Source organism: Thunnus albacares, chromosome 7, assembly GCF_914725855.1.
Source record: "Thunnus albacares chromosome 7, fThuAlb1.1, whole genome shotgun sequence".
NCBI classification, from domain to species: Eukaryota; Metazoa; Chordata; class Actinopteri; order Scombriformes; family Scombridae; genus Thunnus; species Thunnus albacares.
Window position 1 is genome coordinate 16443583 of NC_058112.1, and position 13296 is coordinate 16456878.

Sequence of the window (13296 nt, forward strand, 5' to 3'; positions counted from 1 at the left end):
GGTTTTTTCCCTGAGTTCTGTTTCCTCGTTTGACCCCTGCTGCTTCTGTCTGCCTGTCTATCGCAGCAAGTCATCTTTACTCATTGGTTCTTCTCCAGCCAAATGTGAAGGTCAAGTTAAGTCTCTGCACAATAGTGTATGATCTGCCTGACGCACAAGCACATGTACTGTGAGGAGCTCCCTATGAGGAAGCAAAACATCTGACAATAGACCTTTTATGTAGGAAAGGAGAGTTACGTCAAAAAGCATACGCAAATATGGGATTGCTGGAAGAATAACCTGCAGTAAAAATATTTGTCATAACCTTGTTATGTCACTAACTCAATGTTGAAACTCAGAGCAGGACAAAAAACATCACCCACAGAAACACTGAAAAGTAAATTAGTTCTTCCTTTTGATTATTCCTATATTCTGCTCAGTGTGCATTCTAGTACAATTATTACATTGCTAAATTGTGCTGTTAACACAATGTGGCAACTGGTGTTAATTTCATGTAGACTATACATGTGTAATAATTGGGATGTCAGCAGAACACACAGCATACCCACATTCCTTTGCTCCATCTCTCAAAATTCTCATCTTCTGTCAAACTTGTTTTTTACTTTCTCCCCATTTTTGTCACTCTCCTCTCACCTCCATCAATTGAGTAGTTAATTGCATTTTAGACCCATGAATGTATGAGGCAGATGGGAGTTATTGAGGGAAAGGCCCAGAAGAATGAAGGGTATAAACACATAAATGTCTAAAGGCATTTTAAACCCATCAATTCTTCAGTAAAATGTATACACTGATTGGCAGCTGCACTTTGCACTCTGCATTATATTGTGATTATAACATAAAAAATTGAGTTTAAGCATTTAAAAATACATTTCTAAAATAAAGCTGTCTTAAAGCCTGTTCTTGTCTTCTTCTTGGTGTACCTTTGCTGTTTCTTTTTTGGGGGAGATGTAGTTTGTTCTTTGCAGCTGACTGATAAATAAACTATAGACATGGAGGAAGTGCTTAAAATATTTATTGTTTTTGTTACAAGACACATGGAGAAATCACTGTGGAGGAACACAAAATGGGAGATTCCCTGACTTTAATGCTGTTTGCATATGTATATAACCAAACTCATCAGGTTCTTTAAAACCAGCATGTTTGAAAAATCAAGAAGGTTTAAAAACACCTCCTGCTGTTATGAAGGTATTTCAAGAATCTTTAAAGACTTTTATAACCATCTGGTTAAAAAAAACTCTTCCATCTGCTGCATGATAAATACACATTTTTTCAATTGTTTCCTATTCGGATAGCCAGCGGGCTGTCATCTCCTTTTTTTGAAGTTTCTGTAAAATTTAAAGCAATAAAATACCATAACCAAATATCACTTCATCATATGGGCAGGGATTGTATGTTTTTGGATACCCCAGACCAGTATGAAGGACAATGATAGATTTATTTCTATATCCTTATGGTTGTTTGGTGCATATTTGTACCATACATGCATTTTTTCAGAAGCCTCCACAAAATCTAATTTACAATGTTGCCACTAAATCAGCTAAATCAGAGGACTCCCATGACTTTTGAGTATGCTTTTCACAGAAAGAGCTTTGTCATATTATTGTCAACATTAGTCCAGCTCTAGGTACTGTGTATGATATTATCTATATTATTATGTGATAATAGGTCAGGTCAGAGGCATAGGGTTGCATAATTGCTTTTCACGCTCATGTCACTGATGATGAAGCTTTTGCAGTGTTATCAGTTTATTCTAAGAAACCTGTAACTTGGTTGGTTTGGTATATTTTTCATGGTTTCTCCCAGAGCCACCCACTTTCTCTTTCATACACACACACACACACACACACACACACATTGACTAAACAGAGACCAGCTGGTCCTGAATCATCCTGACATCTGCATACCGTGTACAAGGACTTGTGCTGTAATATCAGGATAGGCTCAGCTGATCTAACCCTCACCCATTCTCAGCCTGCTGCATGCTTGCCTGTAACTGCACATGTATTACATTTATTGTGTATTCATGTTTGTCCTCACAGAATATACATGATTCAGGGATCAAAGACCCCAAGGCAGATTTATTTAAATAACTTTCAAAAATAGCAATAAAGAAAACATCTACTGAACCTACAGTACACAGGAGTGAAACATTTGTACAAAAATACTTTGTCAGCCCAAACATAATACATGATTACCATTATAGTTATACAGATCAGTAATTAGACTAAATTGAGCATGCTGTATCTCCTGTACATGTTATATAAATATTTACAGTCATTCAACATGAATGCATTGTCATCACCATGAGCAAACTCTTTGGGTATTTATATATTTTCCCAGAATCACAAATTCAACCACTTGTTTTAATATCATCTGATGACTAACTTCACAAACATTTTTATCATTACTGTAGGGAGAAAAAAACCCTGAAATTTTCTTACATACTTGGCAGATAAAGAAATGAAAATTTTCCAACCAATGCTGGTTTAAAACAGCCTGTTAAAATTACACTGATTTCGAGCTAGTGTTAGTCTTTCATGCTGCATTATCTTGAAGTTAGATTTTCCTTGCTCATGGACTGATCTGTCATTGCAAAATTTGCGGTTCTGTTTAATGTCTGTTTCATCATCCAACAGTATCCTCCCTGCAATACACCCTTAACGCTTTTTTTAAACCACATCCCTCACTGCTCTGCTGTCCTCACCGCCCTCCCTCGCACTCTCTCTTGCTCCTTTTCTCTGTGGTGTCTCCTGTTCCTGCTCTTCTTCATTTCCTGGATGTGTTTCCATTTGCCAGCTCCTAAACCTCGTCCTCTCACCCTTGACGGCCTCTTCTCAAGCCACAGTGAATCGCAGTACTCCTCCAGAGAGCCAATCGGGGCGCTCATCACTCTCAGGTAGTCTTTATAACGTTGACGAGACTCTCCGCCATGGCGTAACTCTACCGTGGGGTCCTCACTGGGCTTGGGCCTTCTGTCAAGTTGTCCATGTGTAACAAGTTGCAGTGTGAGACGGAGGAGAGTGTGGGTGAAGTGAGTGTGCTCCTGAGCGACACAGAAATACACGCCAGCATCAGAGGCGTGGAGGGAGCGAATCAGGAGACCTCGGTCGGTGTGAACAACACGATCATCCAGCCTGACCTGCGAGAGAAAAAGAAGTAATGGTATGTTCAAACATATGATAGTTTCATCACAAAGAGCAAGGTCATGTGACTACAGTTGCCAACTGTAGTAGATGATATAACACAAAACTAAGTGAAATATTAAATGGACTTGCATATTTTCATTTAAGTAAAATTCAAAGCTTTACAACAAAACTGTGTCTCGCTAACCCCAAACAATCAATCAACATGACTGAACACTACAAGACACAAGCTTAATACCTCCCACCCTGTTTACACACATACATTTTCACACCTGATTTGTATCTAGGGTGTGTTAAACATGGTAATGACCCCTGAAACAGGAAGCATATTGAACTGGGTGTGGTTAGTGTCACCCACGGTGTCAGGGGCCAGAGTTCATTATGTGGTGTGGAGAGAGATCTTTAGATGCATGATGAGTGTAAGCAGTAAGGTAGGTATTTGACAAAAGGTTTGTATGTGTGTTGGTGGGAAAGTTCATGTGCTTGCTGTTAAGGTGCAAGGGTAAGTAGCGTGCTAATGTTTCTGGTCCCTTCTTTTCATTTAGCATCCACCGTGATTCATCAGGTGGCATGGCTGCTGTCAGGGCCTAAAACAACACAGCTGTGTCCGGACAACAGGGAAAGACCAGTGAGAGTGTGTGTGTCCATACACGTGTGGATGCTTCAAAAGCATACCTCCCACAACCTTGCTCTGACCTCCCAGAGGTGTAACTGATAAGAGAGCTAGAGAGGGAGGCCCAGGCATAAATGTCAGGCAATTCATATTTATCTGTGTGTGCACTATGGTTTTGTTTTCCTATATCCTTCTATATATGAGCTTCTGTGTGTGCCAGTGTGTGTATAACTCTGTGGCGGTTTCTAGGTCTGACACTGATGATGTGTTGTCCAGCCAGAGGCAGACCCACAGGCCTCAGAGGCTCTTTGGACCTTGACCCTTACTCACATTAGACTTAATAGTCTGTCTTCTATCACTGTTTGTCTCCTGTTTCCTGACATAACCAACTGCCTTATATCCCATGTGCTTTGCCAATATACGTGGGATATAATCTCACTTTTGCAAAGGCACTTTAGAGAAATTTGTTTTTAAAAATTATTTGTGTTTATTTGTGTACCTTTGATGTCCCCTCACTGCACCCTTCTGCTATCCAAAATAAGGCATCTGTGACTAAACTGCAAATGCCAGACATTTAAACTCACCCAGATGGTCTGTCTTTATTTGTGTGCCTGTGTGTGCATGTGTGTCTGTGTGTATCTGGGCATGTGATTAAGCCAACAAACTCCTGCATGGAACAGCAATGCAACTTTAAAAGGATAGGTTCGTAATTTTTGAAGTCCGTCCTGAAACAATAGTCAGGTGCCCAAATGAACATGTGTTTCTTGCTGTAATCATTCCTCCTGTTCATACCGGCCATTAAGTGATCCCCTCATAATGCACTTCCAATGTAAGTGATAGGGAACAAAATCCACAACCCTGCTTCCCTGCAAAAATGTGTTGCAGGGAAGTCAATATCTTTCAAAGTTACTCTTTTTAGTATCAAAATCCCTCTGTTACAATCCTTCAACTGCAGCTGGAAAGGAACACAATGTCCGTCGAGACACAAAGAGCTTTTTTTTTTTTTTTTTTTTTTTTTACAAAAAAGACTTTTACTTTAGAAGATACACATTTTTTGACTGACTCAGACACAAGCAGATAAACTTCTAAATGCATTTTTGCTGAAAATGAGGACTGTGGATTTTGTTCCCTATCACTTACACTGTAAGTGCATTTGGAGGGGATCTTCTAATAGACAGTATAAACAGGAGGAGTGATTATAGCAAGCAAAACTAGTTTAAATGTTCATTTGGGCACCTGACTATTGATTTAAGACAGACTTGAACACTTGCGAACCCGTCCTTTAAGCATATTGTATGGATGCCTGTGTTTGCAGCGACACTTAGGTGCATAATTGTATGTTTGAACAAGTGTGCATGTATATGGAGTAACCCAATGCTTTTAGCTTTTAGCAGACAAATGAATAACAACTGTGTGCATACTTACCCACCAATGTGGGTAAGTATGCTTAAGTATTGGGTCAAGAATTTCCCGTGCTGTTAGGAGGCCTGCACTTTGTTCTAATGAACACTGTGCATAAAATTCAGCGTCATCCATGCTTTTCTTATTACTAATTCTCAAATGGGCCAGCATTCCAGGCTCCAGGAGGTGAATGCACACACACACACACACACACACACACACACACACACACACACACACACACACACACACACAAACACAAACACACAGACAGACAGAAAAACAGAAACACACACCTACACACACACACACACATACTGTGAGAAACACAGAGAAAACTCTTCCTTCTGCTCACATCTTTAATAGCTGAGTTTTACAAGGGGATAAGAAAAGGGAATGTGTGTATGAGCGGACGAGGAGAATAAGTACTGGAGTGGGCTGCAGGTACTGGGAGCAGCTGGTGAAGGATGCCTCTATCAACATCCGTCAGAAGGCAAAAAGTGTGGAGAGAAACGCAGAAGGGAAAAGACTGTGGGAAATTGTGCAGACAATGCGAAAAGTAAGAGGGAACAAAGTAGACAGAGTAAGACGCATGAAACGAAGGCAGGAAGTGAGGAGAGATTAAGGTGGGACTGATGAGGGAGGTTGAGGAACAGGAGAAGAGAACAGACAGGGAGAGACAGATTGGGGGAAAAAGCACAGCGAGGGAGAGGTTGAAATGAGCCAGACACTCCAGACATTACCTGCTCCAACACCACAAGACCAGCTGTGAGAGCAGATAGACCACCTTGTCCCGCAAGAAGGAAACCCTGCATTACCAAAATGCTATGTTTCCTTCCCAACTGAACAGTAAGTCAATACACTTGTCATTGTTCAGACAATGTGAAATTATCTCAAAACCAGAATTTTCTTCAATTTTGGGTGTTTTGATTGACTCATCAAGAGGAGTACTACTCATCCTTTAAAAAAAGTCTTATATTATGTTTTCTGTGGCAGTGAAGTCTTTCCAAAGTTTGAATAAAATAACCCTGATGATGTTTTCAGCATTACCAGTGGGTGGTAAGGAGAGAAAAAGACCAAAAACAATAACTAGATTTGAAAAGAACAAAAGCTACAGTGAGAGTGAAGTCATGTGACACCCCAAAAAACGAGAAATTGTTGACCGCAAGGATCAAATTACAAGAACGCTTTTTGAATATCTTCAAAGTAAAAAAGCTCAGATAAAGACACTCCAAAAACATGTCACGCTAACCAATGCAAACACAAAGACACACACACAGCTAAAAAAAAAAAAAAAAACCTGTTTCTTTGACCTCAAGATTTATGTTGTTCACTAGTTAACTTTTGTGTTGACTGCCAGCAGAATTGCTGGGGCTCAAACAAAACACAAATCAATCATGTGCTCGGTTGTAGATATATCACCCCACATGAAAAAAAAGCAAAACGGAGCGAAAACATAACTAGCACAATTATGTATTTTGTAGCTGAAGACATGTTGACTGTGAACACAAAGAAGAAAGGAAACTAATTCAAGCATTACACTCACAGTGCTCCCAGGATCAAGAAAATATTTCCCTCAAACTCCAGTACTGCAGTCAACCCATGTTTATAGTCTGACATGTTAAGTACATGTGAATTTATTAGCCATGTGTTATTGCTTTGTCCAAGCTTTTGTGCTGCAGTTACCTTTTTGTCTTAGGTAGAATGTTAACTGGTTGGATACATTTATTTATGCAAAGGCTGTTTGCACATTTAAATACTTGTTTTTTTTTTACCCAAACACATCATTTAAATCATATTGAACAATCTGGGTTCTTTAGACTTAAGTCATTATCAGGACACTTTTCAAATGCCAAAGCAGCATTTTAAAGTTACATATCCTGATAAATATCAACATTGGAAAGTATGACCAAAGTTGTGATGAAGATTTTTCCCATAATACCCAGCCTGAGTCTAAGTTATTCTTGTCCTGTATATACTATAATCACTATGTATCAGAAAGATTACTAAACCAAAAAAAAACAACATATTGGGCTGCCAGTGGAGATAAAATTTCAGTCACCTAGAAATAATTGTATGCACATATTCCAGCATAGTTAAATCTCTCAGATGCTTTATCATTATAAAACCACTGAGTTGCCATTGATCCTTCGTTCTGTACGTTCCGCTCTAGTTTTTCAGCTTCTGTGTCTATCACATGACAATCTTTGGGGAGGAAGAACTCCTGCATTCACTCCTTCGTCACTTTGTCTAGAGTACAATGGGTCACATATCATTGCATGCAAAGACACACAAACACAGAAAACACCCCATTGTGTTCATTACCCCAAAACACATGGCTGTCCCTAGGGAGTGCTCTGTTATGATTTCCGCTGTAGGGGATAATAAAGAAACATGAACATGCACATAGACACACACACACACAGCAAAACACAGAGCTTTCTGCTGTGTGGGCCAATAAAGGAACACATGGGTCTTTAGTGGCCCCTGCACCTGTTAGTGTGTTTACATTCACCCCTGAGAAGGAGGACAGGGGACCGGTTGTGGGAGTAAATAAGTGTAGGTGGAAGTGGGTAAAGACTAGTAAGCGGGTTGAGTGGTAAGCCGCCTACTCGCGATGGGTGGAAGAAGGTTTATGTTTGGATAGGGGAGGGGACGGTACTGAGGTGCTGAGTAAGCAGGTCTCTGTTGTCTCATTCGGTAGACAAGTGTCATCATCAACGAGTTCCTTTCCACACCTCAAATACAAACACATTATCTCTCTGTCTCTGTATGTCTTTCCCACCATCCTGTCTCCCAGGAACTTTTTTTCTAAAGTGGTTTTGGTCCTTCTTGGTCCTATTTTTTTGTTTAAAATTGTAGTTTGTGTGACATCAGCCATTTCAATAGCTTCAGTGTGTGTAATGTGTTGATTTGTGATCCACACCTCCATTTCTCTGTCAAGAACACAATGGAAAGAATATATAGTTTACCTTGAACATCATAGAGTGGCCCACAGGGAAAAGCAGTTGCATTCCAGCATTCAAACATACTGTTCTTCTCAATGATAAAATGTTTGTTTTTTAAAAAGGTCAAGGGTAAACTGTAATTCTCATTATCCTTTTCCCCTTGTCTTTCATATGATATAGATGCTGTCCCATCCCCATCCCCTAGGGTGGGTCTGGTTTGAGTCATTCCTCACCTTCCTCAACGACTAGGGAGCTGTAGAACATTTCAGAGAGGCCTGGGCACTCATAAATATCAATAATGGCTTAATTCACGGAACTAGTGGGATCCTGATTGCTCCCTCATTACCTATAACACATATCCTGGCGTATGAGCTGTGAATGGCATCCTCACAATCAAAGCACTGTTTTTATCTTGCTCAAGAGATCTGTAGCTGGGATTTGTGGCACAAACAAGGTTTGACAGGTTGAAGGCTCAGATGTCATAAAAGGTGAGGTTGAAGCCAAACAGGACAGATGAAGTATGATGTTTTTGGATGCTTTGAAGTACTTATGTAACAAATGGTTATTGTCTGCCTTTGGTCTTGTAACTTCCCTGTAACCTGGCATGAAAAATATGGAACCCCCAGGTACAATAAACCCAGGAAAAGCAAAAACACCTTCCACCTTCTGACTTCAGAGAGTGGAGTAAAAAAAAGAAGAAAGGGGAAGGAGTGAGCAAGAAAATCTATGTGTGTGTGTGTGTGTGTGTGTGTGTGTGTGTGTGTGTGTGTGTGTGTGTGTGTGTGTGTGTGTAGATGAGCACACTCTCTGACCTCCTCCCTGCGTTCAGATCCAGCTCTCTGTATGTACCACTGGATTTGGGTCTGTTGAGATTTGGGGATACACTCAAGGAAGGTGGAGTTGCTCTGTACTCCAAAGAGAACCCTCTCCTCCACACGTCCCCCACCAAGGCCTAAAGAAAACAAGACTGTTATTGATCCAACGGAATCAACTCTGTTGACTGGATAAGTGTTTTGAGTTAGAAAAAAAAACAGACCTTCTTATAAAGAGAGATACAGAAGGAACTTCTGAACAGAACAAAATCTACGTACTGTCTCCTGTGTCCCAGCACTGGCTAGCGGGATCTCCATACTTGATGTCCTGTCTCCTAGCTCGCCTGAGGAACAAACACACGATGTTTAATAAGATTACAAATTCATGTCATGTGGTGCCTTTTGGTGCAAGTATATGAAAGTTTTATCTTTATTTACGAGCTTTTAGTGCTCAGACACATTACCGAGCACATGATGCATCAAACCTTGACAATACTGATCATTCATATCTTAATAGCATAATTTGTTTCACAACCTCATGGCCTAACACCATGCACATTAAAGTGATAATAAACAAGACAAGTTAGTGAGAACATACTCCATATACTGTATGTAGTAATATATAGACTCATAGACTGACATCCTTCTGTAATATATAGTTTTTCTTCAAGGTCTACTTTCCCTGTTTATTAACAAGGTAGGTGGAATTAATTGTTTAGTTAAGAATCAGCATTTTAATTTAGTGTTGTTTATATAAACTGTCAAAAGGAAGAAGTGCATAAAATTTTCTCAACACCAAGTCACTCAACCAAGTTAATGCAATACTGAAGAAGTGCAAAATACATGTAACGTAAAATGAGTAAAATAATAAAATCTGCTAACCAGAATCCTCTGAAAAAAAACATGTAGACTATTTACTGTAAAAAGCTGCACATAAAAAGTTTACCTCACACATCTCCAAGTGCTGTATGTTTTCTTAAATGCCAAACTTGCCTGACTGTTGCCGGACTATTACGTCCAGCAATAACCGGTTAAGATGTGATTTAAGATAACCTCTTACTTATTACTAGTAACTTTTCCCATCTTTCTCTAGTTGACACACATAAACCTAAATGCACTGCAAAAGTCATGCTGTTGTCTTCTGACATTTCTTATTGAGTCCTACAAATCTATTTATTTCAAGACATTTTCTACAATACTGGTGCATAGATCGACATTATTCTTGTTTCAAGATGTTAAAACATTTCTTACAAATGCCTTTAACAAGGAAAACAGTGGAAGTGAAATTTGGTAGATTCTCTAGATTTTCTTTCACAAAGACAGAAGACTGGTTAATGTTCAAATTATGTTTCTTTGGCCTATGTCTTCATGTTGCTCACTAGGGATTCTTCAGTTTGTATTGATTGCACCTCCTCCACCTCCTGTCAGTCCTGTGTGATGGGACATCTGTAGCCTACACTCACTGACACTGTGAAGATCAGCTTTCAAAGAGCCCTTGAGACCAAAAGCAGGGCCTCCACTATTTCACAAACCATAACAGCATCCCCCCTGGCCAATAATATGGCAGTGTGACCCCTAACTGTAGGGTACAGATTCTGTAGAACCTAGATTTGTGCAAGCCAAGTACACAAACAAAAACAAAAACAAAACACATTTGCACACTCATGCTTTTCACCTCAAGGACTACACTGTAGAGGAGAGGACGGACAGCAGCATTAATCAGCTGAGGAATAGCATCCCTAATCAGTGCCTCAGCACTCAAATGGACTAATACCCTCTGGCATGGAAAAATGCTGAAGAGGCGAAATGAACCAAAAATAGAAAAAAAAAACATATTTAGCAAGAACTATGAACTCCTTCTGACAGCCCTAGAATAAAGAACCAGCCTTGGGAACACACGCCATGGAGAAGTAGGGCAACAAAGGGTCAGTTTAAAGTAGTTTTTAGATTGACTTTTTTTCTTTTCTTTGGATGACACATTTTCAGGGTTCTTGCCGTAAATAATACAATGCCATATAACATCATAATATTCCAAAACACCTAATGACAATAAGACATGACTGTGCAACATGTCTGCCTACTTGGGAGAAAGTCATTTTAAAGAGAATAGGGAGAGAGACAAGCAACACTCCCTGTGAATGTATGTTATTTAAATGCCTCCTAATGTAGGCAGAGTTCGTTCCAGAAAATACACTCGATGAGTAATTTCCCATGAATGTCCTGATACGTGATGCAAGTCTGGCAGCTTTGTGTTGTGCCAGTGATTTTTAACATTGTCATTTCATTTCATAAATAATACATTTGGGTTCAAGTTGCTTGGCCTGCCTATAAAATTTTCACTGTCTGCTAACCAAAAAAGGGGAAATAGTTTCACAAGACAATACTAGACATTGTTTTTGCTGTTCTTTTAATGAGCTAAGAGTTAAAGATCATGTTAACAGTAATGCTACTTGATGTTGAATGTTCAAGAGTTTATCATGGCTACTACAGATATTAATCATCTGCTCCAGACTTTGAAGTTTGGTGTTTTTCTGTAAGAGAGAACAAGAGAATGAGTGTCACATATATACCTCTTGGATGCAGGGATGTATCGTGAACATGTACGTCCATCCCAGGCGCAGTAGGGGTCACGTGCCAGGCAGCATTCAGCACAGGCTTGGCCATAAAGGTGACATCGACTGAGTGAAACCTGGGCAAGCCCCTCACTTGAACCCACGTAGAGCTGTTGCTATAGTGAAAAACAACAATCTGCTTTAGGTGATGTATACATAAAGATCCATTTCAAGTTCAAGTTTATTATCCATAAAGGAAGTTCATTTGGCCTGGAGTGCAAAAAATATATACAGACAGAAAGTACAACAACAGAAGCATTCCATAAAAGAGTACAAAAGAGTACATGATTCAGAGATGCTCTATCCACTCTCGATTTTAAGGTAAAATGCATTTCATGTAAAAAGCTCATTAATTAGTTGGCCTTGGAAAAACTTTAGCATGTCACGACAGGCTAGTTCTGAAGGAAAATTAAGATTTCTGTTGTGACATTTAGTTTGTTTTTCCCCTGTACATGCATTCTTCATTCAGGAAAATTTCCTCTGGGTTTCAACCAGAATTCACCTCAGTAAACACAGTCTGAGTCCAGACATTTTAAAACTTCAACTTATTTAAATTGACAAAACCTTAAATAAACACCTGAAACAAACCACAAAGATTTAAGGATTTCTCAGTGTGTTGTTTTTTTAAATGTTATTCAGAGGACCTGCTCTGACTCATGTGAAGTTAAGGAGATTCCTTAAACAGAACATTCAAACAACTGCTGAAAACATGAGCAAGCATGCACATACAGACACACACATACACACACACACACACACACACACACGGGTCAAATGCTGCTGGAGATTAATGGAAGCTGTGATTGGGGTTGAAGTGTCTACTGACACCCCTGACCCTTAGATAATGAGGCTGGAGGGGGAGAGAGAGCTTGAAAGAAATTGGGGGGGCTAAAGAGAGAGAGGAAACAAGAATACATGAATGAAATAGGGATGAAAAAAAGTATGCCAGCATGCACACACAGCTGAATGCATGTGGCATGAATGAAGGCAAAGAGCAAAGAAGACGTGCAGAAATAGTAAAGAGCTTGGAAATAAAATGGATGGGAATGAGGTCGAACCTGTTTAGAAGATATCTCCATACTGAGGATGGGAATGGGAACCTGAAAAAGTCAAACAAACAAACAAACTTTACAACCTCAACACATTAAGATTAATGGCTCTGAAAAATCCATCAGAATTTCAGAGTTTGTAGATCAGAAGCGTGATGAATATTTAACTGTTTGTTGCGTCAACTGTCCCACCAAGGACGGCTGGAGAACAGTTGGCATCATCTATCAAACAAGCAACACTCCCTGTGAATGAATTTGTGAATGTGTGTGTAGCTGTGTTGCTAACCAAACCTGGAATACTTGAAGTTCTTCAAGCACTACCTCCTCTGTGGACCAGTTCTCTTGAGTGATGCTCACCACCTTCAGAACTGAGCCAGCATCTATAACAGACAGTGATAAATATGTATTTTTAATTCAAGAAGCAAATGATGCAAATCAGAAAGGTAGAAGCATTGTTTTCATATGCAATGAAGATGAGATGAGGCCCTTCAGTCCATAGACTCACATCTTTCTCTAGGGCACTAACTAAAGCTCAGGACCATTCTCAGACTATAGTTTAAGTGTTAAAAATGCACGAGCAAGTTAGAGCTGAGACCTAAGAGAAGATATAGGATCCAAGCACAACATTACATGAATTAATTTTTCCAACAGCAAGACCCATCAGCAAAATCTGTTGAGGCTGAGGACAACTCGTAGTGATCTACTGCCCTCTGGTGGT

General features: G+C 39.7%; 1 protein-coding gene across 1 annotated transcript in view; it reads right to left on the reverse strand.

The window, feature by feature from the left end:
* Positions 1 to 2043: 2043 nt before the first annotated feature.
* Positions 2044 to 13296, reverse strand: part of sema3d (sema domain, immunoglobulin domain (Ig), short basic domain, secreted, (semaphorin) 3D) — a 31601-nt gene continuing 20348 nt past the window's right edge. The window contains exons 13-18 of the mRNA XM_044355817.1: positions 12870 to 12958; positions 12588 to 12629; positions 11488 to 11645; positions 9197 to 9261; positions 8918 to 9057; positions 2044 to 3139 (exon numbers count right to left, since the gene is read on the reverse strand). Coding sequence (XP_044211752.1) covers positions 2684 to 3139; positions 8918 to 9057; positions 9197 to 9261; positions 11488 to 11645; positions 12588 to 12629; positions 12870 to 12958 — 950 coding nt within the window. The 3' untranslated portion in view covers positions 2044 to 2683. The remainder of the gene's footprint in view (positions 3140 to 8917; positions 9058 to 9196; positions 9262 to 11487; positions 11646 to 12587; positions 12630 to 12869; positions 12959 to 13296) is intronic.